This window comes from Pezoporus wallicus, unplaced genomic scaffold (assembly GCF_028554395.1).
Source record: "Pezoporus wallicus isolate ANWC-B61680 ecotype Strahan unplaced genomic scaffold, APGP_CSIRO_Pwel_v1 contig_11792, whole genome shotgun sequence".
In the NCBI taxonomy this organism is placed as follows: Eukaryota; Metazoa; Chordata; class Aves; order Psittaciformes; family Psittacidae; genus Pezoporus; species Pezoporus wallicus.
Genome location: NW_026640988.1, coordinates 14,863 through 41,653, shown reverse-complemented (window position 1 = coordinate 41,653; position 26,791 = coordinate 14,863). Strand labels below are relative to the sequence as shown.

Here is a 26,791-nt window from a genome sequence, read left to right as displayed (position 1 = left end):
TCAAAATAGGATATTTAATACCAATTTCCTACCATTAATGGATAGATCTGGACATAGATGGATATATTTAACAGATATATTAACTCCTTAATATCCATTTCTATCACTAGCTTAATGAATAGACTATGAAATTAATAAATAGATTATTAAATTAATAGACTATTAAATTAATAGACTATTAAATTAATAGACTATTAATACATAGGCTATTAAATTTATAAATGGATTATTAAATAGAATATTTCTCATAGATAGCTGCCTTCTAATAATAGGTATTTTTAATATCTCGCTATAAAATAGGATTTAATAGGTGATAGCTATTAAATATTGGATCATAATGCAATTATTTAGATATATTTAATAGATTCATACCTATCTATGATAATAATATCTATTTATCTGCAATTTATCTGTACCTTGATACCTATTCTATATTAATAATTTACGTTAATTAGATTTATTAATATATTAAATACGATATTTTACGTGTATAATATATTAAATATTATATTTAATAATATTTAATTAATATTAATTAAATAATATACTTTAATCTAATTACATTAAATAATATAATTTAATTACATTAAATGATAATTTAATTTAATTAAATAATAATACATTAAATATTATATTTAATATATTAATAATTAATAGTTAATTATATCACATTAATTATTAATTATATTATATAGTCAATATTAACTATATATTATATAATATATAAGATTATACTGTATATTATATGTTATATATTATATATCATATATTATGTATTATATCGACCTAATAATCCAAATATTAATCGATATAAAATGGAATTGCTCCTAAATAGCACACAAAAAGATGAATATAATATCGATTAGTATTAATTAATGCTGTTTGGTAGCGATTAATAATTAATACAGATTAATATCGATTAATATTAACTTAGATGAATATAATATTGATGAATCCTCACATCTATAATCGATATTATCGATTAATATCCAGTTTTGGGGTTGATCTCTCCAATATCCAGCAATTAATAGAGTAATATTCCCAATTAATTGGTATTAATAGACGGATACAGATACAGATAGATATATTGATTAATAAGTATTAATATATAAGAATATAGGTTAATCTATTGATTCAGCTCTATTGATAGGGATAACATAGGCTTATCTATTGATTAATAGCTATTAATTCGGCTCCATTGATAGGGATAATAGAGGTTTATCTATTGATTAATAGCTATTAATTCGGCTCCATTGATAGGGATCATAGAGGTTTACCTATTGATTAAGAGCTATTAATACGGCTCTATTGATAGGGATAATCGGGATTTATCTATTGATTAATAGCTATTAATTCGGCTCTATTAATAGGGGTAATAGAGGTTTATCTATTGATTAATGGCTATTAATTCGGCTCTATTGATAGGGATAATCGAGGTTTATCTATTGATTAATAGCTATTAATTCGGCTCCATTGATAGGGATTATTGAGGTTTACCTATTGATTAATATCTCCATTGATAGGGATACATCGATTTATAGCTATTAATCTATTAATAGTGATGTATTCATCCATTCATGTGTATAGATCAGGGTAGAGGGGCCCATACTGGTCCATACTGGTCCATACTGGTCCCAGTACTGCAGGAGCAGCTATAGGGCAGCTGGGGGTACCGGTACTGGTCCATACTGGTCCATACTGGTCCCATACTGGTCCCATACTGGTCCCAGTACTGCAGGAGCAGCTATAGGGCAGCTGGGAGTACCAGTACTGGTCCGTACTGGTCCCAGTACTGCAGGAGCAGCTATAGGGCAGCTGGGGGTACCGGTGCTGCTCCATACTGGTCCATACTGGTCCCATACTGGTCCCAGTACTGCAGGAGCAGCTATAGGGCAGCTGGGGGTACCAGTACTGGTCCGTACTGGTCCCATACTGGTCCCATACTGGTCCCAGTACTGCAGGAGCAGCTATAGGGCAGCTGGGGGTACCGGTACTGGTCCGTACTGGTCCATACTGGTCCCAGTACTGCAGGAGCAGCTATAGGGCAGCTGGGGGTACCGGTGCTGCTCCATACTGGTCCATACTGGTCCATACTGGTCCCAGTACTGCAGGAGCAGCTATAGGGCAGCTGGGGGTACCGGTACTGGTCCATACTGGTCCATACTGGTCCCATACTGGTCCCTACTGTTCCCATACTGGTCCCATACTGGTCCCTACTGGTCCCATACTGGTCCCATACTGGTCCCAGTACTGCAGGAGCAGCTATAGGGCAGCTGGGGCTGCCGGCACTGACCCCTTCCCCAAAATCCCTGTTTTCTCCCCTAAAACCAGGATTTTTCCCCCAAATCCCCATTTCCCTCCCCAAAATGTTTTTTTTTAATCCAAAATCCCCATTTCCCCCCCAAAACCCCAATATTTTTGCCCAAAATCCCCACTTTTTCCCCCAAACCCAATACATTTCCCCCCAAATCTCATTTTCCCCCAAAAAAAGGGTTCTTTTTGCCCAAAACCCCCATTTCCCCCCCAAAAATAATATATTCCCCCCAAACCCCCATTTCTCCCCCCAAAAATGTTTTTTCTTTGCCCAAAACCCCCATTTCTCCCCCAAAACCAATGCATTTTTTCCCCCAAACCCCCCATTTCTCCCCCAAAACCAATGCATTTTTTTGCCCCAAAACCCCCATTTCTCCCCCAAAACCAATGTATTTTTTTCCCCCAAACCCCCATTTCTCCCCCAAAACCATTGCATTTTTTTGCCCAAAACCCCCATTTCTCCCCCAAAACCAATGCATTTTTTGCCCAAACCCCCCATTTCTCCCCCAAAACCAATGCATTTTTTTGCCCCATAACCCCCATTTCTCCCCCAAAACCAATGTATTTTTTTGCCCCATAACCCCCATTTCTCCCCCAAAACCAATGTATTTTTTTGCCCAAAACCCCCATTTCTCCCCCAAAACCAATGCATTTTTTTGCCCCATAACCCCCATTTCTCCCCCAAAACCAATGTATTTTTTTGCCCCATAACCCCCATTTCTCCCCCAAAACCAATGTATTTTTTTGCCCAAAACCCCCATTTCTCCCCCAAAACCAATGTATTTTTTTGCCCAAACCCCCCATTTCTCCCCCAAAACCAATGCATTTTTTTGCCCCATAACCCCCATTTCTCCCCCAAAACCAATGTATTTTTTTCCCCCAAAACCCCCATTTCTCCCCCAAAACCAATGCATTTTTTTGCCCAAACCCCCCATTTCTCCCCCAAAACCAATGCATTTTTTTGCCCCATAACCCCCATTTCTCCCCCAAAACCAATGTATTTTTTTCCCCCAAACCCCCCATTTCTCCCCCAAAACCAATGCATTTTTTGCCCAAACCCCCCATTTCTCCCCCAAAACCAATGCATTTTTTTGCCCCATAACCCACATTTCTCCCCCAAAACCAATGCATTTTTTGCCCAAACCCCCCATTTTTCCCCCCAAATCCCCCCCATTCACCCTCTCCCTTCTCTCCCCACAGCTGCCCCCTCCCTCTTGCCCCTCTCCCCCTGCTCTTCCTCCTCCTCCTCCTCCTCCCTGTTCTCCGTCGCCTGCGTGGCCGTGGGGTCCGTGCCCCCCGGCGCCGCCATCGCCTGGCGCGACCGCCACGACCGGACCCACAGCGCCACCGGGGCCTTCCGGGGGGCGCCCCACGGCGCCGGCGCCGCCTCCCTCCTGGTCATGGAGGGCGCCGAGGGCCGGGCCCTGCAGCCCTTCCAGTGCCGCCTGGGCAGCGCCAGCGCCAACGTCACCAACCCCGGTGAGTGCCCATGGGGGTCAATGGGGGGCTATGGGGGGCTATGGAGGTCAATGGGGGTCAATGGGGGCCAATGGAGGGCTATAGGGGTCAATGGGATCAATAGGGGTCAATGGGGGTCAATGGGGGGCTATGGGGGGCTATGTGAGTCTGTGGGGGTCAATGGGATCAATAGGGGTCAATGGGGTCTATGGGGGTCAATGGGATCAATAGGGGTCAATGGGGTCTATGGGGGTCAATGGGGGTCAATGGGGGGCTATGGGGGTCAATGGAGGTCTATGGGGTCAATGGGATCAATAGGGGTCAGTGGGATCAATAGGGGTCTATGGGGGTCAATGGGATCAATAGGGGTCAATGGGGGTCTATGGGTGGCTATGGGGGTCTATGGGGGTCTATGGGGTCTATGGGGGGCTATGGGAGTCTATGGGAAGTATGGGGGGCTATGGGGGTCTATGGGGGTCAATGGGATCAATAAGGGTCAATGGGGATCAATGGGGGCAGTGGGGGTCTATGGGGGGCTATGGGGGACTATGGGGGCTATGGGATTCAATGGGGGTCTATGGGAGGTTACTGGGGGCTATGGGGTCTATGGGGGTCTATGGGGGTTTATGGGGGCTATGGATGGCTATGGGCATCTATGGGGACTATGGGGGGCTATGGGGTCTATGGGGGGGGCTATGTGGTCAATGGGGGTCTCTGGGGGCATTGGGGGGTTCTCCATCTGTGCTGCTTGATCCTTGTCCTTCATCCTGGTCCACCTCCATCCAGCTCCACCTCTCCCCACAGGCTCCACGTCCCCGTCCGCCCCCTTTGTCCCCACCATCACCCTGTACCCCCCATCCCGCGAGGACTTCCAGGGCCCCTACCGCAACGCCACCCTCCTGTGCCACGTCCAAGGCCTCCCCTCGCCCCCCATCCGCTGGCTCCGGAACGGCCTGGACCTCCTCGACGCCGCCGGTGCCGGCGCCGCCATCACCGAGACCTTGGCCAACGGCCGCCTCGGCGTCACCAACAGCCTCCTGGTGGTCACCGAGGCCGAGTGGGCCTCCGGGGACATCTTCACGTGCCAGGTGGGGGACGAGATGAGGAACATCAGCAAGGCTCTGGAGTGCGGATGTGAGTCTATGGGGCGGTCACTAAGGGGTCTCTATGGGGCTGGGAAGAGCTTGAATGGGGCAGTGGCAGGGAGGGGGCGCCGTATAGACCATAGGAGATCCATAGTGTGTCCATTGGTGGCCATCGATTGGAGACCAAGATGTCCCCTTAAGTCCTCTATAGGTTGATGTCCATGGCCAACATGGGTTGACGTTCATGGCCAACATGGGTCGATGTCCATGGCCAACGTGGGTTGATGTCCATGGTCAACACGGGTTGACATCCATGGGCAACATGGGTTGACATCCATGGGCAACATGGGTTGACATCCATGGGCAACATAGGTTGACATCCATGGGCAACATCCATGGGCAACATAGGTTGACATCCATGGGCAACATAGGTTGACATCCATGGGCAGCATAGGTTGACATCCATGGGCAACATAGGTTGACATCCATGGGCAACATAGGTTGACATCCATGACCAACATAGGTTGACATCCATGGGCAACATGGGTTGACATCCATGACCAACATAGGTTGACATCCATGGGCAACATAGGTTGACATCCATGGGCAACATAGGTTGATGTCCATGACCAGCATGGGTCGATGTCCATGGCCAACAGATGTTGACATCCATGACCAACACGTGTTGACGTCCATGACCAACGCGTGTTGACTTCTCCATCTCCCCCCCCATAGACGACGCCCCCAGTGAGGACATCACCGTGAAGGTGACGCCGCCGCTCTTCATGGACATCTTCAAGGAGAAGGTGGCCAAGCTCTCATGCCAGGTCCTCAACGTGCCCTCCATGGACGGCCTGGACGTGTCCTGGTGGAAGGAGGACGGCACCGAGCTCGACACCAAGAGGCTGCCCCACGTCCTGGAGGCCAACGGGCTCTTCAGCGCCATGGCCGTGGCCAACGTCCGCACCACCGAGTGGGACAGGGGGGACATCTTCACCTGCAGGGTCACCCACCCCGAGCTGCTCTTCCCTGCCCAGGCCACCCTGCAGAAGGCAGCCGGTGAGGGGGCGTTGGGGTGACCGGGTTGGACTGGGTTGGACTGGTCTATAGTGGTCTAGACTGGGTTAGACTGGTCTATACTGCTGCTGGGAGTGGTTTGGAGGCGGTTTAGAGTGGTTTAAACCGGTCTATACTGGGTTAGACTGCTCTAGGCTGGTCTATAGTGGTGCTGGGAGTGGTTTATACTGGTTTGGGACTGGTTTAGAGTGGTTTAGACTGGGCTAGACTGGTTTGGGTGGTTTATATGGGAAAGATGACCCAGTCCCACCATTTTCTTTGGAAAGTTGATGGAAATTGACCCAATCCCACCATTTCCTTTAGAAAATCGATGAAAATTGACCCAATCCCACCATTTCCTTTAGAAAATCGATGGAAATTGACCCAAACCCACCATTTCCTTTGGAAAACCATGGAAATTGACCCAATCCCATCATTTCCTTTGGAAAATCGATGAAAAATGACCCAAACCCACCATTTCCTTTGTAAAACCGATGGAAATTGACCCAATCCCAGCCTTTCCTTTGGGAAACCCCATGGGAACGGATCCAACCCCCCTCTTCCCGTTGGAAACCCAAAGGAAACGGATCCCACGCCACCGTTTCCCCTTGGAGACCCGACCCATTCCCTCTTCCTTCCGCAGCGAGCGACGCCAAGGCGCCGTCCGTCTTCGTGTTCCCACCTCCCTCCGAGCAGCTTTCCATGCGGGAATCGGCCACCATCACGTGCCTGGTGACGGGCTTCAACCCCCCGGACCTCTTCATCCAATGGCTCCGCAACGGGGATCCCGTTCCCGCTGCCGACTACGTGACGTTGCCGCCGACGCCGGAATCGCGCCCGCGTCCGCCCGCGTCCCGAGCCCATCCTGCCCCTTCCTACTTCACCTACAGCGCCCTGACGGTGCCGGGAGAGGATTGGTCCAGGGGGAGCATCTTCACGTGCGTGGTGGGGCACGAGCGCATCCCCATGCAGGTGATGCAGAGATCCGTGGATAAAGCCTCCGGTAAACCCGCCGCCGTCAACGTGTCGCTGGTCCTCTCGGACGCCGTCGCATCCTGCTATTGAATCCCATAGGGAATTCCGCATCCTTTGTAGGGTGGAAAGGGAATGGGGGGGGGGAAGGGCCCCGGAATTGAGCAATAAAACGGTGTTTTTATGGAATGATGGAGAGCGAAGGGATGCGGAGGGATCGTGGTGGTGGGAGGGGTGGGAAAAGGGGGTTTGGGGTGGGAAAAGGGGGGATTTGGGAGGAAAAGGGGGGATTTGGGGTGGAAAAGGGGAATTTGGGGTGGGAATGGGGTGGAAAAAGGGAATTTGGGTTGGGAAAAGGGGAATCTGGGGTGGGAAAAGGGGATTTTGGGGTGGGAAAGGCGGGATTGGGGTGGAAAAGGGGCGATTTGGGAGGAAAAGGGGGGATTTGGGATGGAAAAGGGGAATTTGGGGTGGGAAAAGGGGGTTTTCAGGTGGAAAAGGGGGTTTGGGGTGGGAAAAGGGGGGATTTGGGGTGGGAATGGGGTGGAAAAGGGGAATTTGGGGTGTAAAATGGGGGGTTTGGGAGGGGAGGGGGTGGGGTGGAAAAGGGGAATTGGGGGTGGGAAAAGGGGGTTTCGGGAGGGGATGGGGTGGAAAAGGGAAATTTGGGGTGGAAAAGGGGGGTTTGGGGTGGGAATGGGGCAAAAAAGGAGAATTCGGGGTGGAAAAAGGTTTTGGGGTGGGAATGGGGTAGTAAAGGGAATTTTGGGGTGGAAAAGAGGGGGTTTGGGGTGGGAATGGGGAGGAAAAGGGGATTTTGGAAGGAAAAGGCAGGGCTTAAGGAGGAAAAGAGGGGATTTGGGGAGAAAAAGGAGGTTTTGGGGTGAAAATGAGAGGTTTGGGGTGGAAATGGCGTGGAAAAGGGTTTTGGGGTTGAAAAAGGGGATTTGAGGTGGAAATGGGGGGTTTTGGGGTGGAAAAGGGGCGTTTGGGGGGGCTGGAAGTGCGGGTTTTGGGAGAGAAAAGGGTGTTCCAAGATTGGAAAAGGTGTTTTGAGGCGGAAAAGGGGATTTTAGGGGTTGAAACGGGGGATTTGGGATGGAAATGGGAAAAGGATTTTCAGGGAGAAGTGGGAGGGTTTGGGGGGGAAAGGGTTGTTTTGGGTGGAAAATGGGGGTTTGGGGTTGTAAATGAGGGGTTTTGGATGGAAAAGGGGCTTTAGGGTGTGAAAAGGTGGGTTTACGAGTGGAAAATGGCTATAAAAGGCAATTTTGGGGTGGAAAAGTTGTTTTGGGGACTACAAAAGAAGTTTAGGGGTGGAAAAGGGGTTTCTGGGGTGGAAAAGTCTGTTTTGAGGCTATAAAAGGGGGTTTAGGGGTGGAAAAGGGCTATAAAAATCGATTTAGAGCTATAAAAGGAGGTTTTGGGTGGAAAAGGGGGTTTTAGGGTCAAATGGGTTTTAGGGGTATAGTTTGGGCCATAAACCCCATATTTTGATGTCCAAACCCATATTTTGGGCTCTAAACCCCATATTTCTGTGAATAACCCCCTTATTTCAGTGTCCAACCCCATATTTTGGTGTATAACCCCTATATTTGGGGCTATAAACCCCAGATTTTGGGCTGTAAATCCCATATTTAGGGCTATAACCCCCCTATTTTAGGATCCAAACCCATAGTTTGGACCCCAAACCCATATTTTGCTGCGTAACCCCCATATTTTGGGCTCCAAACCCCATATTTCGGGCTCCATCTCCTTTCTGCCCCCCTAAAACCCCATTTTTGATGCCATACGTACCCCAAATCCCCGGAATTCACCCCAAACCCCCTGTTTTGCCCCCCCCCTAGAGCTCGCCAAGGGGGAGGAGGAGGAGGAGGAAGAGGAAGACCTCGAGAACCTTTGGGCCACGGCCTCGACCTTCATCGTCCTCTTCATCCTCAGCCTCTTCTACAGCGCCACTGTCACCTTGATCAAGGTGGGCCCAAAACCCCTCTTTTTCACCCCATTTTCCACCCCCAATTCCTTCTCCCACCCAAAATACCCTTTTTTTCCAACTGGTCTCCCCCAGATCCCCGATTTCCCCAATTTCACCCCAATAATCCCTGGTTTTCCCCAAATGTCACCCCAAAAGCCCACATTTCCCACAGATCTCATTAAAAAAAAAGCATTTTCCACAAATTTCCTAAAAAAACCCCATAAATGCGTATTTTTACCCTGATTTCCTCCAAGTACCCCTGTTTTCCCACAGTTCTTGCCCCAGATCCCTGGTTTTGCCCTAATTCTTGCCAAATCCCTATTTTCCCCTTAATTGCCTCAAATCCCTATTTCTCCTATAATTATTGCCAAGAATTCCTGGTTTTCCCCAGTTCTTGCCCAAAATCCTTACTTTTATCCTAATTCTTGCTGAAATTCCTGGTTTTCTGTAATTCTTGACAAAAATCCTTTTTTTTACCCTAATTTTCTCAAAAGAGCCCTATTTCCCCCATATCCTTGCAAGGAATCCCTATTTTTCCCTTTATCCTTACAAAATATCCCAATTTCCCCCCCAGTCCTTGCTAAACCCTTCATTTCCCCTAAACCCCCTATTTCCCTCCCCTTCCTTCCCAGAAAATCTCTATTTTCCCTCTGTGTATCCCTGAAATCCCTGGTTTCCACCCCAATTTTCCCTAAAATCCCTCATATTTCTCCCAGATTTTCCCTAAAATCCCCATTGGTCCCAAATAACCAAAGAATTCCCATTTTTTCCCCCTATCCCAGGTGAAATAACCCCATTCCGATGGAATTCCACCTCTCATCCCCTCCAGTGCTGGATATCGATGGAGTTCTGTGGGATTCTTCTCCTTTTCCTCCCTGTTGTAAATAGTTTCCTCCTAATAAATAAAGTTTTCCACATTTTCCCTCTTTTCCATGGGTTTTCCAATGGGATTCCTGTTCCTGGGGTAGATTCGGGGCATTCCAACGGGATTCCTGCTCCTAAGACTAGTTTCAGTGGCCCTATGGGGCTCTATGGGGTCACTTGGCTTCAGGTTGGGTTGTGTTGGCCACCATTGGGTTGCTTTGACCCCCATTGGGTTGCATTGACCCCCATTGGGTTGCTTTGGCCACCATTGGGTTGCATTGACCCCCATTGGGTTGCTTTGGCCACCATTGGGTTGCATTGACCCCCATTGGGTTGCTTTGACCCCCATTGGGTTGCATTGACCCCCATTGGGTTGCTTTGGCCACCATTGGGTTGCGTTGGCCACCATTGGGTTGCATTGACCCCCGATGGGTTGCGTTGACCACCGTTGGGTTGTGTTGGCCACCATTGGCTTCTCCACCCCCTTTAAAGGCTCCTAAAGGCCCTCCCATTGGTTTCCCCCCTCTTGGTGCTGACTCAAAGGGGAACCTCAATGGGGCCCATCCAGGTGTTCACAGTGGTGGGAACAGCATCTCCTGACACCCAAAATGACTCAAACCCGCCCAAAATGACCCGAAACCGAGAAGAAAGAGGAGAAATGAAACCTTGGCTGATGACAAACACCATCTGGAGGGTTTTTTGGGGGGCCAGAAACCTGGGGTTTGGGGTTTCTGCTGCACGTCCGCACCGTGGGGTGAAGGCTGGGGGGAGAAGTGGGCCTTTATGGGAGTCTGAGATGAGTTTTGGGGTGAAACGCTGAGAAAATGGGTAAATTTGGGTGGAAAATGGTGATTTGGTGGGAGTTTTGGGGTGAAACAGCAAGAAAATGGGTAAATAGAGGTGGAAAATGGTGATTTTGGGGAGTTTGGTGAGAGTTTTGGGGTGGAACATCAAGAAAATGAGTAAATTTGGGTGGAAAATGGTGATGCATTTTATTCCTTGAATTCCCCCCAAAGAGCATGGCCAAGCATGGGCAACCCAAGGATGGGGTCTTCCTCCTCTCACAGCACCTATGGGACACAAAATGGCTTCGTTAGTGATGAATCAGGCCTAATTAATCATTAAGCAGCCTTATTTAATGATTAATTTGCTTTATTAACGATTAATCAGCCTTAATGAAAGATCAATTGGCCTTAATTAATCATTAATCATGATTAGTTGGCCTTAGTGATTGATGAGCCTGAAGTAATCATTCATCAGCCTTAATTCATGAAGCTTTAAGTAATGCTCAATCAGCCTTGGTTAATGATTAAATGGTCATTAATGAACCTTAATAATATGATTAATAAGCTTTAATTAATCATTAATAAACCTTAATAAATAAATAGCCCTTAATTAATCATCAGTAAGCCTTAATTAATGATTAGTAATCCCTAAATAATAATTATTAACCATTAATTAATAACTAATGATTAATGAACCTTAATTAATGATTAATACGCCTTAATTAGTCATCATTAGACCTTAACTGATTATTGATAAGCAGTTATTAGCCCTTAATTAGTTATTAATGAGCCCTAATTAATGATTAGTAAGCCCCAATTAATGATTAATAGGCCCTAATTTCCCCCCCCATGGTCACCTTGAAGAGGGTGACGCCGGTGCTGTAGCAGAGGCTGAGGAGGAAGAGGATGATGAAGGTCACGGCCGTCCATAGGTCGCTGGCGCCTTCCTCTTCTCCCTCCCCTTCCGCCTCCTCTCCCACCAGGACCACGTTGGGATCTGGGGTGGGAGAAGAAGGCTTCAATGGGGAGGACACGACCAAAAACCACCCTTTTCGAGGCCACTTTTGGCCCATTTTCACCCATTTCCCACCCAATTCTTGACCAAAACCCTCCCATGAGCCAAGTGACCTGGAGTTCTTTGGTGCATCACCAAGAAACCACTGTTTTGGGCCAAATTGGGCCGTTTTCCACCCAATTCTTGACCAAAATTATCCTCTTAGTAAAGGGATCACAAGGTTCTGTGGTGGGCACCCCAAAACCCCACCATTTGGGGCCATTTTACCCCATTTTTCGCCCAATTCTTGACCAAAACCCTCCTATGATCAAGGTGGCCATGAGGTTCTTTGGTGGCCATCCAAAAAAAGCACCATTTTTTGTCATTTTGACCCCTTTTCCACCCAATTCTTGACCAAAACTGTCCTACAGCAAAGGAACCATGAGGATCATTGGTGGATGCGCAACCCCCCCCAGCATTTTGGGCCAATTTTGGCCATTTTCCACCCAAAACCCTCTTATAAGCAAAGGGACCATAAAGGTCTTTGGTGGACACCCAAAAAAACCACCATTTTGGACCAATTTTGGCCATTTTCCACCCAAACCCCTCTTATAAGCAAAGTGACCATGAAGGTCTTTGGTGGACATCCAAAAAAACACCATTTTGGGCCAGTTTTGGCCATTTTCCACCCAAAACCCTCCTATAAGCGAAGTGACCATGAAGGTCTTTGGTGGACACCCAAAAAAACCACCATTTTGGACCAATTTTGGCCATTTTCCACCCAAAACCCTCTTATAAGCGAAGTGACCATGAAGGTCTTTGGTGGACACCCCGAAACCCCACCATTTTGGGCCAATTTTGCCCATTTTCCACCCAAAAACCTCTTACAAGCAAACGGACCATGAAGGTCTTTGTTGAACACCCCCAAAACCCCCCATTTTTGGTCTTTCCCACCCATTTCCCACCCCATCCTTCTCCAACCCTCCCTGTGCCCAAAGTGACCACCAACCACCCCTGTTATTCCCCATCCTGTTGGCCAACCCCATCCCATTGACCCTCTTGAGGCCCATTTTGGGTTGAAACCCCACCATTCTGGGGTCTTCTCCCATCCGGACATGCCCGCCCCCACCCCCTATTGAGATGCCAACCCCATAACCACGTCCCCACCACCCCACCCCGCAACGGAGCGCTCCCCCTTCAACCGAGAGTTGGCCAACGGCCTTCCGTTGGGATCAGCCTTTATTGGGGTGCGGAACGACAACCCATCCCACCCAATGAGGGCCCGGCTTAGTAGCAGGTGACGTCGGTGTCGCTGAGCACCACGGAGACGTTGACCATGGTGGGTTTACCCAGGCTCTTGTCCATGTTCTTCTGGATGAAGGTCAATGGGATCCCTTCGTGCCCAACCACGCAGGCGAAGGAGTCCCCCCGTTGCCACTCCGCCACCGGCACCCGTAGCAGGCTATAGAGGCTGAAGGCGTCGCCGTCGGCTTCGGGGCCGAAGGTGGTGAAGCTCCCGGAGGGCACGGGGCGGTCCTGATGGGTCCAAGTGAGCAGGATGTCCTTTGGGGTGAAGCCGGTGGCCAAGCAGGTCAACGTGGCCGTCTCTTGGAGGGACAGCTCGTCGGCGGGGGGCGGGAAGACGTAGACCGATGGGGGCCTCACGACGGTGGCTATGGGGGAGGCGGGAGAGGAGGTCAAGGAGGCTGGGATTGGGCCTTTCCTATGGGGTTTAGACCCTTCCTATGGGGCTTAGTTGGCCATCACCTCCCAGTAGACCGTCCCCGTTGGATGTCCCGGTGGGTTTAGACCCTTCCAGTTGACTTGGACCCTTCCTATAGGCTTAGATGACCATCGTCTCCCAGTAGACCAACCTCTTCCAATGGCCTTTAGACCCTTCCAATGGGCTTAGTTGACCATAGTCTTCCAGTAGACCATCCCCGTTGGATGTCCCAATGGGTTTAGACCTTTCCAGTTGACTTAGACCCTTCCTATCGGCTCTGTTGACCATCGTCTTCCAGTAGACCAACCTCTTCCAATGGCCTTTAGACCCTTCCAATGGGCTTAGTTGACCATAGTCTTCCAGTAGACCATCCCCGTTGGATGCCCCAATGGCCTTAGACCCTTCCAGTTGACTTAGACCCTCCCAATAGACCAAGATCTTCCTCCAGACCAACCTCTTCCAGTGAGCTTTAGACCCTTCCAATGGGTTTTAGACCCTTCCTATGGGGTTTAGATCCTTCCTATGGGGCATAGACCCCACCAGTTGACCATCATTTCCCAGTAGACCGTCCCTGTTGGATATCCCAATGGGTTTAGGACCCTCCAACAGGCTTCGACCCCACCAGTTGGCCATCATCTCCCAGTCGACTATCCCCATTGGATGCCCCTTCCAGTTGACGTCGCCCCCATCCAAGCCCCATGGATCCGCAGCTCCGTGCCCTACCTAGCTCCTTCCGGATGGACCTGGTGATTGGTTCCTGGAGCTCCGGGATGCTGACGGTGCACGAGAACCTCTCCCCCGAGTTCCACTCCTCGGCGCAGACCCCCAGGGAGCTGCTGAGCCGATAGAGCCCATTGGGCAGCTCCTCCACGGGCCCCGCCACCGCGTCCAATGAGCTGCCTTTATCCCGGCTCCAGGAGAACTTCACGTCCCAATGGGATTTGAGGTTGGAAACCACGCAGGTGAGGCTGGAATTCTGATGGAGGTACAGGTCCTCCAGCGACGGGGGCAGGATGGAGACGTCCACCACGGGCTTGGGCTCTGCAAGGGGGTCGAGGGGCTCCGGACGTCGGCATCCGGGCAAATTCCACCCCATTCCATCGGCTTCCCCCCCCATTTTCCCAGGTTTCCACGAGTTTCCATCAGATTTACACAAATTTCCCTCGGATTCCACCAGATTTCCACAAATTTCCCCAGATTTCCACAATTTTCCACAAATTTCCCCAGATTTCCACAATTTTCCCCAAATTTCCCCAGATTTCCGTTGAATTTCTCCAGATTTCCCCAAACCCACCTCAATTTGACCAGTGTTTTACCCAATTTTCCTCACGTTTCCATCTCCATCATCTCCAATCATCAATCACCCATCTCCATCCATCCCCATCGCCCCCCATCTCCCCCCCATCCACCCCACACCTACCCGAGCAGAAGCTGCTGATGCTGAGCTCCTTGGGGGTGCCCAGCCCCTTGTGGGTCACCCTGCAGGAGAACCGGGTGCCCAGCTCCCACTTGGTCCTGCTCACGTTCACCGCGCTCCTCGCGCCGGACTCGGCCGTGCCGTTGCAGCGCTCGCAGCCCACGTCCTCCCGCTCCACCGCCATCGGCTCTTGGTTCTCCAACCACTCCACCTTGGCGCCCGCCGCCCCATGGCCCTCGATGAGGCACAGCAGGAGGACGTCCCCCTCGGGGTGCTCCTGGTTGGGGTCGGCCAACAGCCTCATGGACAACAGGTGGGGGCGGCAGACTTGGGAACCTAAAGGGGGGGGGGGGGACGAGGAGGTTATGGGGGGGCATTGACCCATAGCGGTGGGCATTGACCCATAGTGGTGGGCATTGACCCATAGCGGTGGGCATTGACCCATAGTGGTGGCCATCGACTCATAGTGGTGGCCGTTGACTCATAGTGGTGGCCGTTGACCCATAATGGTGGCTGTTGAGCCATAGTGGTGGCCGTTGAGCCATAGTGGTGGCCATTGAGCCATAATGGTGGCCATCGACCCATAGTGGTGGCCATTGACCCATAGTGGTGGCCATTGACTCATAGTGGTGGCCATTGACCCATATTGGTGGCCATTGACTCATAGTAGATGCCCATTAACCCATAGTAGATGCCCACCAACCCATAGTAGATGCCCCCAACCCATAGTAAATGCCCACCAACCCATGTTAGATGCCCCCAACCCATAGTAGATGCCCACCAACCCATAGTAGATGCCCACCAACCCATAGTAGATGCCACCAACCCATAGTAGATGCCCACCAACCCATAGTAGATGCCCACCAACCCATGTTAGATGCCCCCAACCCATGTTAGATGCCCACCAACCCATGTTAGATGCCCCCAACCCATGTTAGATGCCCACCAACCCATGTTAGATGCCCCCAACCCATAGTAGATGCCCACCAACCCATAGTAGATGCCCACCAACCCATAGTAGATGCCCACCAACCCATAGTAGATGCCCACCAACCCACCTTCGATGACCTCCGTGGTGCTGCTCTGGGTGCTGCTGTGCTCCACCTTGCACTGGAAGCTCTCCCCATTCAAACTGGTGGCCGGGACGATCAACTGGGAGCTGGCGCTGTAGGAGCTCTGGATCCATTGGCTGGGGAAGGTCTCGACGTCCCCCCCCACGTTGGAGACCCAAGTGATGGAGATGGGCGTTGGGAGGAAGCCCTTGGCCAAGCAGCCAATGGAGACCGGGTCCAGGCAGTCGCAGGGCAGCAATGGGTAGACATGGGGAGAGGTGGCTGGGTCTGCAATGGGGTAGGAGACACCACTGAGGACCCATAGGAGGAGGTCAATGGGGACCTAAAGGGGATCAATGGGGACCTAAAGGGGGTCAATGGGGATGGAAGGAGCTAAAGGGGGTCAATGGGGATGGAAGGACCCAAAGGGGGTCAATGGGGACCTAAAGGGGGTCAATGGGGACAGAAGGACCTAAAGGAGAAGTCAATGGGGGAGGCTCCATAAGGCCCTAAAGGAGAAGTGGGTTTGGTGGTGGCCCCAAAGAGGAAGCGGGAGCCCCGTGCCCCATAGGAGCAGGTCAATGGGGTGGGAAGTTCCCCCTAGGTCTGGTTCCCAGCTCCTCAATGGGGTCACCCCATAGGGGCAATGGGGACGCAAGGAGAGGAGGCAGGAGGAGGTGGAGGAGCAATGGTGAGAGGGTAAATGGGGCTTAACGGGGTGGTAAAGTGGGCTTAAACTGGGCTTAAAATGGGGTTAAAGTGGGCTTGAATTGGGGTTAAACTGGGCTTAAAATGGGGTTAAACTGGGCTTAAAATGGGGTTAAAGTGGGCTTGAATTGGGGCTAAAGTGGGGTTAAACTGGGTTTGAATTGGGGTTAAACTGGGCTTAAATGGGTTAAAATGAGGTTAAACTGGGCTTGAATTGGGGTTAAAGTGGGCTTAAAGGGGGCTTAAATTGGGCTTAAAGTGGGGTGAATCGGGGTTAAACTGGGTTTAAATGGGTTAAATTGGGGTTAAAATGGGGTTAAACTGGGCTTGAATTGGGGTTAAAGTGGGCTTAAAGTGGGGTTAAACTGGGCTTAAAGGGGGCTTAAATTGGGCTTAAAATGGACTTAAAATGGTCTTAAAGTGGGGTTAAAGTGGGCTTAGATTGGGTTTAAAATGGTTTAAATTGGGCTTAAAATGGTCTTAAATTTGGCTTAAACTGGTCTTGAATTGGGGTTAAATTTGTTTAAATTTGGATTAGACTGGGTTTAAACTGGGGTGAAATTGGGGTTAAAATGGACTTAAAATGGGCTTGAACTGGGGTTACACTGGGTTTAAAACGGATTTAAATAGGGTAAAATTGGGCTTAAAGTAGGGTTGAATTGGTGTTAAACTGAGCTTGGAATGGGCTTAAAGTGGGTTTAGAATGGACTTAAAAGGGGCTTAAAGTGGGTTTAAAATGGACTTAAAATGGGCTTAAAGTGGGTTTAAAATGGACTTAAAATGGGCTTAAAGTGTGTTTAAAATGGACTTAAAATGGGTTTAAAATGGACTTAAAATGGGCTTAAAGTGTGTTTAAAATGGACTTAAAATGGGCTTAAAATGGGCTTAAAGTGTGTTTAAAATGGACTTAAAATGGGTTTAAAATGGACTTAAAATGGGTTTAAAATGGACTTAAAATGGGCTTAAACTGGGCTTAAAATGGGCTTAAAGTGGGTTTAAAATGGACTTAAAATGGGCTTAAACTGGGCTTAAAGTGGGTTTAAAATGGACTTAAAATGGGTTTAAAATCGGCTTGAATTGGGGTTAAAATGGGTTTAAAATTGACTTAACTGGTTTTAAACTGGGCTCTATGGGTGCCTATGGGTCCCTATGGGTCTCTATGGGGAGCCATGGGGCTGCCCCACAGCAGGTGTCAGGCAGGAAACAGGAAGTGTTGGGGGGAAGGGCCTCATTGCACCATGTGTGGGGCAGAGCTGCTGCCATGCGGGTAAGGCTTTCCCTATGGGGCTCTATGGGGCTGGGGTCCCTATGGGGCATTATGGGCCTCTGCAGGACTCTATGGGGCTGGGGATTGCTATGGGTCTCTATGGGTCTCTATGGGTCTGGGGAACCCTATGGGGCCCTATGTGGCTCTATGGGGATGGGGGTCCCTATGGGGATCTATGGGGCTGGAGGCCCCTATGGAGCTCTATGGGGCTCTATGGGGTCTCTATGGGTCTGGGGAACCCTATGGGGCCCTATGTCGCTCTATGGGGATGGGGGTCCCTATGGGGACCTATGGGGCTGGAGGCCCCTATGGAGCTCTATGGGGCTCTATGGGGTCTCTATGGGTCTGGGGAACCCTATGGGGGCCTATGTGGCTCTATGGGGATGGGGGTCCCTATGGGGATCTTTGGGGCTGGAGGCCCCTATGGAGCTCTATGGGGCTCTATGGGGTCTCTATGGGTCCCTATAGGGCAGGGAGTCCGCTATGGGGCTAGATACAGCTAAGCTATAGTGTGGGGCTCCTATGGGGTAGAAGACCCTATGGGGAAGGGGGATTTATGGGGCAGGGGCTTGCTATGGGGCAGAAGCTCGCTATGGGGCAGGGGGGCAGCTGAGCGGTACCATGGGGTCCCTATAGTGTAGGGGATCCTATGGGGCAGGGTTCCCTATAGAGTAGAGGGTCCCTATGGGGCAGGGGTTTCTATGGGGCTGGCTCCAGCTGAGCTGTGCTATGGGGTCCCTATAGTGTAAGGGTCCCTATAGGGCAGAGGGTCCCTATGGGGCAGTTGAGCTGTGCTATGGGGTCCCTATAGAGCAGGGATCCCTATGGGGCAGGGGGTCCCTATGGGGCTGGCTCCAGCTGAGCTGTGCTATAGAGACCCTATAGAGCAAGGGGTCCCTATGGGGCAGGGGTTTCTATGGGGCTAGATCCAGCTGAGCTGTGCTATAGGGTCCCTATGGGGCAGGGGTCACTATAGAGCAGGGGGTCCCTATGGGTCCCGCTGAGCTGTACTACAGGGACCCTATAGAGCAGTGGGGGACCTATGGGGCAGGGGTCCCTATGGGGCAGCTGAGCTGTGCTATGGGGTCTCTATGGGGCAGGGGTTTCTATGGGGCAGGGTCCAGCTGAGCTGTACTATGGGGTCCCTATAGTGTAGGGGAACCTATAGGGCAGGGGGTCCCTATGGGGCAGCTGAGCTGTACTACAGGGATCCTATAGAGCAGTGGGGGAACCTATGGGGCAGGGGTCCCTATGGGGCAGCTGAGCTGTGCTATGGGGTCTCTATGGGGCAGGGGTTTCTATGGGGCAGGGTCCAGCTGAGCTGTACTATGAGGTCCCTATAGTGTAGGGGAACCTATAGGGCAGGGGGTCCCTATGGGGCAGCTGAGCTGTGCTATAGGGACCCTATAGAGCAAGGGGGACCTATAGGGCATGGGTCCCTATGGGGCAGCTGAGCTGTACTATAGAGACCCTATAGAGCAGGGGGGACCTATAGGGCAGGGGTCCATATGGGGCAGCTGAGCTGTGCTATAGGGACCCTATAGAGCAAGGGGGCCTATAGGGCAGGGGTCCTATGGGTCCCTATAGGGGGCAGCTGAGCTGTGCTGTAGGGACCCTATAGAGCAGGGGGGACCTATAGGGCAGGGGTCCCTATGGGGCAGGGGTCCCTATAGGGCAGGGGGTTACTATGGGGCAGGGGAGGGCTATAGGGGGCAGCTGAGCTGTACTATAGGGACCCTATAGAGCAAGGGGGACCTATGGGGCAGGGGGTCCCTATGGGGCAGCTGAACTGTGCTATAGGGACCCTATAGAGCAGGGGGTACCTATAGGGCAGGGGTTCCCTATGGGGCAGCTGAGTTGTGCTATAGTGACCCTATAGAGCAGGGGGGACCTATAGGGCAGGGGTCCCTATAGGGCAGGGGGTTACGATGGGGCAGGGGAGGGCTATAGGGGGCAGCTGAGCTGTGCTATAGGGACCCTATAGAGCAGGGGGGGACCTATGGGGCAGGGGGTCCCTATGGGGCAGCTGAGCTGTGCTATAGGGACCCTATAAAGCAGGGGGGATCTATAGGGCAGGGGTCCCTATGGGGCAGGGGTCCCTATAGGGCAGGGGGTTACGATGGGGCAGGGGAGGGCTATAGGGGGCAGCTGAGCTGTGCTGTAGGGACCCTATAGAGCAGGGGGTGACCTATGGGGCAGGGGGGTCCTTATAGGGCAGCTGAGCTGTGCTATAGGGTCCCTATAGTGTAGGGGGGTCCCTATCGGGCAGGGGGGCTCCTCAAGGTCCCTGTGGGTGCTATGGGGTCCCTATGGGTCACTTTGGGGTCCCTATGGGTGCTCTTAAGGTGCCCATGTTGCCCTTAAGGTGCCTTTGGGTGCTCTTAAGGTGGTCTTAGGGTCCCTTGGGGTCCCTATGGGTCCCTATAGGTGCCTATGGGTTCTTATGGGTCCCTATAGGTGCCATTAGGTCCCTATGGGTCCCTATGGGTCAGTATGGGTCCTTATGGGTCCCTATGGGTGCCATTAGGTCCCTATGGGTGCTCTTAAAGTGCCCATGGAGCCCTAACCCTAACCCATTATGTCCCTATGGGTCCCTATGGGTGCTATTGGGTCCCTATGTGTCCCTATGGGTCCCTATGGGAGCCATTAGGTCCCTATGAGTCCCTATGGGTCCCTACGTGTCCCTATAGGTGCCTATGGGTGCCTTAGGTCCCTATGTGTCCCTATAGGTCCCTATGGGAGCCATTAGGTCCCTATGAGTCCCTATGGGTCCCTATGGGTCCCTATAGGTCCCTATGGGAGCCATTAGGTCCCTATGGGAGCCATTAGTTCCCTATGAGTCCCTATGGGTCCCTATGGGTCCCTATAGGTGCCTATGGGTGCCATTAGGTGCCTATGGGTCCCCCTTACGATGCTCTAACGCCCCCTATATGCTCCCTCCCCACTGCAGCGCCCGCGACGTCCCCTTCGCTGTTCCCATTGGTGTCCTGCGGTGCCGGCCCCACAGCGAGCCCCATAGCGGGGTGCCTGGCGTCCGGCTTCACCCCATTGCCCGTGACCATGACCTGGACCATGGCCGGGGGGGGATCCCCATCGGTGCCCCCCCCCTCGTACCCGGCCTCTAGGCCCACCGGGGGGCGCTATAGGCAGGCGAGCGCCGTGGCGGTGCCTGTGGGGCAGAGGGAGGCCACGTGCGCCGTGGGGCACCGGGCCACGGGGTTCAGCGGCAGCGTGGTCGTCAATGGTGAGTGATGGGGGAATGGGGGGAAATGGGGTAAAAATGGGGGGAAATGGGGTGAAAATGGGGTGTAATGGGGTTATAATGGGGAATAATGGGGTATAATGGGGTTATAATGGGGTTTAATGGGGTATAATGGGGGATAAGGGGGTTATAATGGGGTGAAATGGGGCTAAAATGGGATAAAATCGGGTTAAAATGGGTTATAATGGGTTATAACGGGGTGAAAGGGGGAAAATGGGGGGAAATGGGTTTAAACTGGTCTGAAATGGTGTTAAAATGGTGTAAAATGTGGTGATATGGGGTAAACCAGGGTAAAATAGGTTATAAAGGGGTTAAATTGGGTAAATGGGGTGTAAATGGTGTTAAAATGGGGATAAAATCGGTTAAATTGGGGTAAAATGGGTTAAAACAGTGTAAAATTCAGTTAAAATGGGTTATAATGTGTTAAAATGGGTTATAATGGGGTTAAAATGGGTTGAAATCGGTTAAAATTGGGCTAAATGAGGTTTAAACGGGGTGAAGTGGGGTTAAACTTGCTCTTCTTTATGTCCTCCACCTTCCCCTTTTCATCCTCTTCCATCTTCTCCTCCATTTTCTTCTCCTTCTTTTCCTTGTCCTTGCCCTCCTCCATCTCCTCCTTTTCCTCTTCTCCTCCTCCATCTTCTCCTCTATCTCCTCTTCCTCATCCTCCATCTCCATCTCCGTCTCCTCCTTCTTCTCTTCTTCCTCCTCCATCTCTTCCTCCTCCTCCTCCATCTCCTTCTCCTCCATCTCTTCTCCTTCTCTTCTCCATCTTCATCTCCTCCATCTCCTTCTCCTCCATCTCCTCTTTTCCATCTTCTCCTCCATCTTCTCTTCTTCCTCCTCCATCTTCTCTTCCTCCTTCTTCTCTCTTCTTCCTTCTCCATCTCTTCCTCTTCCTCCCCCATCTCCTTCTTCTCCATCTTCTCCATCTCCTTCTCTTCTTCCTCCTCCATCTCTTCCTCCTCCATCTCCTTCTCCTCCATCTCTTCTTCTTCTCTTCTCCATCTTCTCCTTCTCCTTCTCCTTCTCCTTCCTCCTCCATCTCCATCTCCTTCTCTTCTCCTTCTCCTCTCTTCTTCCTCCTCCTCCTCCTCCTCCTCTCCATCTTCTCCTTCTCCTTCTCCTTCTCCTTCTCTTCCTCCTCCATCCCCCTCTCCCACCCCCCCTCCTGTCCCCCCCTCCCGCTCTCTCCCCCCCCACCTCGAGGTCCTCCATTCCTGCTCCGGGGGCTCCGTCCACCTCCTGTGCTCGGCCTCGGGCTTCTCCCCTCGCCCCCTGCGCCTCCAATGGCTCCTGGACTCCGAGCCCGTGGACCCGGCCCCGCTCGTCATCGAGGGCCCCAACGCGGACGGGACCTTCCGGGCCAGCGCCCGACTCAACCTCACCATGGACCAATGGCAGGAGAAGACCCTGGCGTGCGGCGTCACCCACCCGGGCACCAGCACCAGCCTCGAGGTGCCCGCCAGCAAATGCTTCAGTGAGTGCGGACCTGGAGGGCTCCATGGGGCTCCGGTGGGTGGTGGGGGGCTCCATTGCGTTGCATTGGGCTCCGTTGGGTGGTGGGGTCTTCGTTGGGTGGTGGGAGCTCCATTGGGTTCTATTGGCTTCATTGGGTGGTGGGGTCTTTGTTGGGTGGTGGGGGCTTCAGTGTGTTCCATTGGCTTCATTGGGTGGTGGGGTCTTCATTGGGCTCCATTGGGTGGTGGGGGCTTCATTGGGTTCCATTGGCTTCGTTGGGTGGTGGGGTCTTCATTGGGCTCCATTGGTTGGTGGCATCTCCGTTGGGTTCCATTGACTTCATTGGTTGGTGGCATCTTCATTGGGTTCCATTGGCTTCGTTGGGTGATGGGGTCTTCATTGGGCGCCATTGGTTGGTGGCATCTCCGTTGGGTTCCATTGACTTCATTGGTTGGTGGCATCTCCGTTGGATTCCATTGACTTTGTTGGGTGGTGGCATCTTCATTGGGCTTCATTGGGTGGTGGCACCTCCATAGGGCCCCATTGACCTTCAGTTGGGTGGTGGCACCTCCATAGGGCCCAACCGGAGCCCCTTTGGATGGCGGCACCTCCATTGGTCTCCTCTCCCCTTGCCAGTCACCCCTCCGGACTCGAGCGCCATCCAAGTCTTCGTCCTGCCCCCGTCCCCATTGGACCTTTACGTGTCCCAGAGCCCCCGGCTCCGCTGCGTCGCCACCAGTTTACCCAGTGACGAGGGCCTGGAGATCACCTGGAGCAAGGACCAAGGCAGGACCCTGAGCTCCAACCTCCTCCAAGTCAAGGCCCAGTTCAACGGCACCTTCACGGCCACCAGAGAGGTCCTGGTGTCCACCAGCGACTGGGAGAACGGGATCGCCTTCAACTGCAAGGTCCAGCACAGGGACCTGCCCTCTCCCATCAGCCGCAGCATCGCCAAGAAGCCAGGTAGGGAGCCATAGGGTGGTGGCATCTCCATAGAGTTCCATTCACGGTGGTTATGGGGTAATGGGATCTGTGTTTGTGGTGGTTATGGGGTCTCTGGGCTCACATTGGGTTGGTTCGGGTGATGGCATCTCAATGGGGTCCATTTTACAATGGCTTTTGGGTGGTGGCATCTCCATAGGGTTCTGTTTATGGTGGTTATGGGGTCTCTGGCATCCCATTGGGTTGGTTTGGGTGATGGCATCTCAATGGGGTCCATTTTACAATGGCTTTTGGGTGGTGGCATCTCCATAGGGTTCCGTTTATGGTGGTTATGGGGTCTCTGGCATCCCATTGGGTTGGTTTGGGTGATGGCATCTCAATGGGGTTCCCCTATCATCGATTTGGTTGGTGGTGGCATCTCAATGGGGTTCAGTTCATAGTGGCTATGGGGCTCTGTGGCCTCAGTTCAGGTGCTTATGGGGTCTCCGGCATCACATTGGGTTGGTTCAGGTGCTGGCATCTCAACGGGGTCCCCCCATCATGGATTTGGGTGGTGGTGGCACCTCCATAAGGTTCCCTTTATGGCCGCTCTGGGCTGATGGGCTTCATTCCACAGTGGTTATGGGGCGTCCCAAACCCCGATCCACATCACCATGATCCCGATGGCACCTCAATGAGTTGTTCCCCCCCCACATTGTGTCCATCCCCCCCTATAGGCAAGCGCTTGACCCCCAGCGTCTACCTGTTCGCCCCTCCTTTGGAGGAGATGAGCAGCTCCCGCCCCACGTTGAGCTTGACGTGCCTGGTGCGAGGCTTCTACCCCGAGTCCATCTCGGTGGAGTGGCAGAAGAACCAGGACCCGGTGGAGGCGTCGAGCTTCGAGACGACGCCGGCCATGAAGGAGAAGATGGGAGACGCCTCCTTCTTCCTGTACAGCCGATTGGAGGTGAAGAGGGAGGAGTGGAGCAAGGGGACGACCTTCGTGTGCATGGTGGTGCACGAGGGGCTGCCCATGCGGTTCATCCAGCGCAGCATCAACAGGAGCCCCGGTAAAAGGAAGTGAGATGGTGGCGTCTCTGTGGGGCTGGGAATAAAGGAGGAGATGGCTCAAGCGGTGCGTGTGGTTCTATGGGGAGAGGGTGGTGGATGGAGGTGGGTGATGATGATGGAGATCGAGATGGGTGGAAGTGGGTGGAGATGGATGAGGGGTGATGGTGGTGATGGATGGAGATGGATGATGATGGATGGAGATGGGTGAAAGTGGATGGAGATGATGATGGGTGATGGTGATGATGGATGGAGATGGATGATGGGTGATGATGATGATGGATGGAAATGATGGATGGAGGTGGATGATGGAGACGGAGATGGATGGAGATGACGGAGGTGGATGGAGATGGGTGGACATGGGTGGAGGTGGATGATGGGTGATGATCATGGGTGGAGATGGAGATGGATGAAGGTGGATGATGGATGATGATGATGATGGTGATGGATGGATGAAAGGAACTGGACCTTCCTCCCATCTATGGGGGCAAGAGGTGGAAGAAGAACTGATGGGAGGTGGAGGGAGGTGGATGGGGATGGGTGGACATGGACGGACATAGATGGAGATGGATGATGGATTTTCCAAGCAAATTTGGGAAAATCCATGGAAAATTATAGAAAACTGGGGGGGGAATGATGAAATTTGAGGAAAATCTGGGAAAATGAGGGTGAAACCAGGAGAAATTGGGGAAGATTGGGAAAACAGGGGGAAACGGAGGAAATTTGAGGAAAACTTGGGCAAACTGGGGGGAAATGGAAGAAATTTTGGGGAGATTGGGAAAATCAGGCAGAAACTGAGGGAAACCGGGCAAAATTTGGGCAAAATCAGGAGGAAACTGAAGAAATTTGGGGAAATCGTGGAAAATTGGGTGAAATGAGGGGCCAAGGAAGGAAATTTCTGGGCGAAATTCTGGGTGAAATGAGGGGAAATCAGGGAAAAACTGGGGAAATTCGAGGCAAATAGAGGAAAATTTGGGTGGAAGCAGAAAAAAATAGGTGGAAATGGGGATAATTGGGGGAAATTGAGGGAATTTGAAGCAAATTGAGGCAAACTTGGGGAAACCGGGGGAAACCGAGGCAATTTGAGGAAAATTTGGGGAAATAAATGAAAAAGTGGGAAAATTTGAGGCACATTTGGGCAAATTAGGGGAAAATTGAGGAAATTTGGGGAAAATCAGAGGAATCAGGGAAGAACTGAGGGAATTTGAGGAATATTGGGGGAAATTGGGAGAAATCTGAGGAAAAATGGGGGAATTGAGGAAATTTAGGGGAATTTGTATGGATAATGGATGGAGGTGGATGGAGATGGTGGTGGATGGAGATAATGATGGATGGAGATGGATGGATGGAGATGATGATGGATGGAGATGGATGGATGGAGATGATGATGGATGGAGATGATGATGGATGGAGATGATGATGGATGGACCACCATGTCCCCCCCTGTCCCCACCTGCAGAGATGCTCCTCCCTGAGGACCTTTGCCATGGTGACCCCGATGTGGCCAATGGGCCCTGGGACACTGTTGCTGTCTTCATCACCCTCTTCCTCCTCAGCGTCTGCTACAGCGCCACCGTCACCCTCTGCAAGGTGGGGGTCCTATGGGGCCTCCTATGGGGCCTATGGGGCCCGTGGGTGGTGGGGAAGGGGGAGAGATGGAGGTGCTGTGGGAGGTGGAGGAGGTTTGGGGGTTCCATAGGTGGTTGGAGGGTGGTTGGATGGGTCATTGGGTGAGGTTGGCCATTGGTTAGTCATTGGGTGGTCACTGGGTGGTCACTGAGTGATGGTTGGCCATTGGGTGGTCATTGGGTGATGGTTGGCCATTGGTTGGCCATTGGTTGGTCATTGGGTGGTCATCGGGTGGTCATTGGGTGGTCATTGGGTCATTGGGTGATGGTTGGCATTGGGTGGTCATTGGTTGGCCACTGATTGGTGGTTGGCCATTGGTTGGTCATTGGGTGTTCACTGGTTGATGGTTGGCCATTGGTTGGCCATTGGTTGGTCATTGGGTCATGGGGTGGTCATTGGTTGATGGCTGTTCCCCATCCGCAGGTCAAGTGGGTCCTGGCCACCCTCCTCCACCTCAAGCCAAGCCCCCCGCCCCACTACAAGAACGTTATGAACCACGCGGTCTAAAGCAGGGGGGTCTCCCATTGGCTGCTGGAGATGAAGCCACCAGGAGACCCAATGGGGGGGGTGGGAGGGGAGGGATGGACAACGGGCGGCCATGGCCATTGGAGAGGAACAGGAGGCTCCAGGAGGGGGCTCCTGTCCCTGTCCTCCACCCCAGGTCCTTCCCAGCCCCATCTTGGGGTGAGGACATACGGAGAGGGGGGGACCCCACAAGCACCTGTGGTGGTGTAAGGGATGGCCATCAGGTCTACCTCCTATGGGGGGCTATCATTGGGGT

General features: G+C 51.8%; 3 gene segments (V, D, J or C); 2 read left to right on the top strand and 1 right to left on the bottom strand.

Moving 5' to 3' along the window:
• The first annotated feature begins 3,713 nt into the window (after positions 1-3,713).
• On the top strand, positions 3,714-9,773 carry LOC130605746 (Ig mu chain C region-like). The segment is given in 6 exon segments: positions 3,714-3,792; positions 4,576-4,905; positions 5,592-5,915; positions 6,556-6,915; positions 8,732-8,859; positions 9,642-9,773. Coding segments are annotated over 6 exon segments (1,230 nt in total).
• A 3,016-nt stretch (positions 9,774-12,789) lies between these two features.
• LOC130605745 (Ig mu chain C region-like) lies at positions 12,790-20,731 on the bottom strand. The segment is given in 5 exon segments: positions 12,790-13,175; positions 13,949-14,266; positions 14,646-14,978; positions 15,701-16,005; positions 20,580-20,731. Coding segments are annotated over 5 exon segments (1,494 nt in total).
• Positions 20,732-22,124: 1,393 nt separating this feature from the next.
• Positions 22,125-26,577, top strand: LOC130605752 (immunoglobulin heavy constant gamma 2-like). The segment is given in 5 exon segments: positions 22,125-22,411; positions 23,029-23,355; positions 24,051-24,383; positions 25,841-25,971; positions 26,434-26,577. Coding segments are annotated over 5 exon segments (966 nt in total).
• Positions 26,578-26,791: the final 214 nt, after the last annotated feature.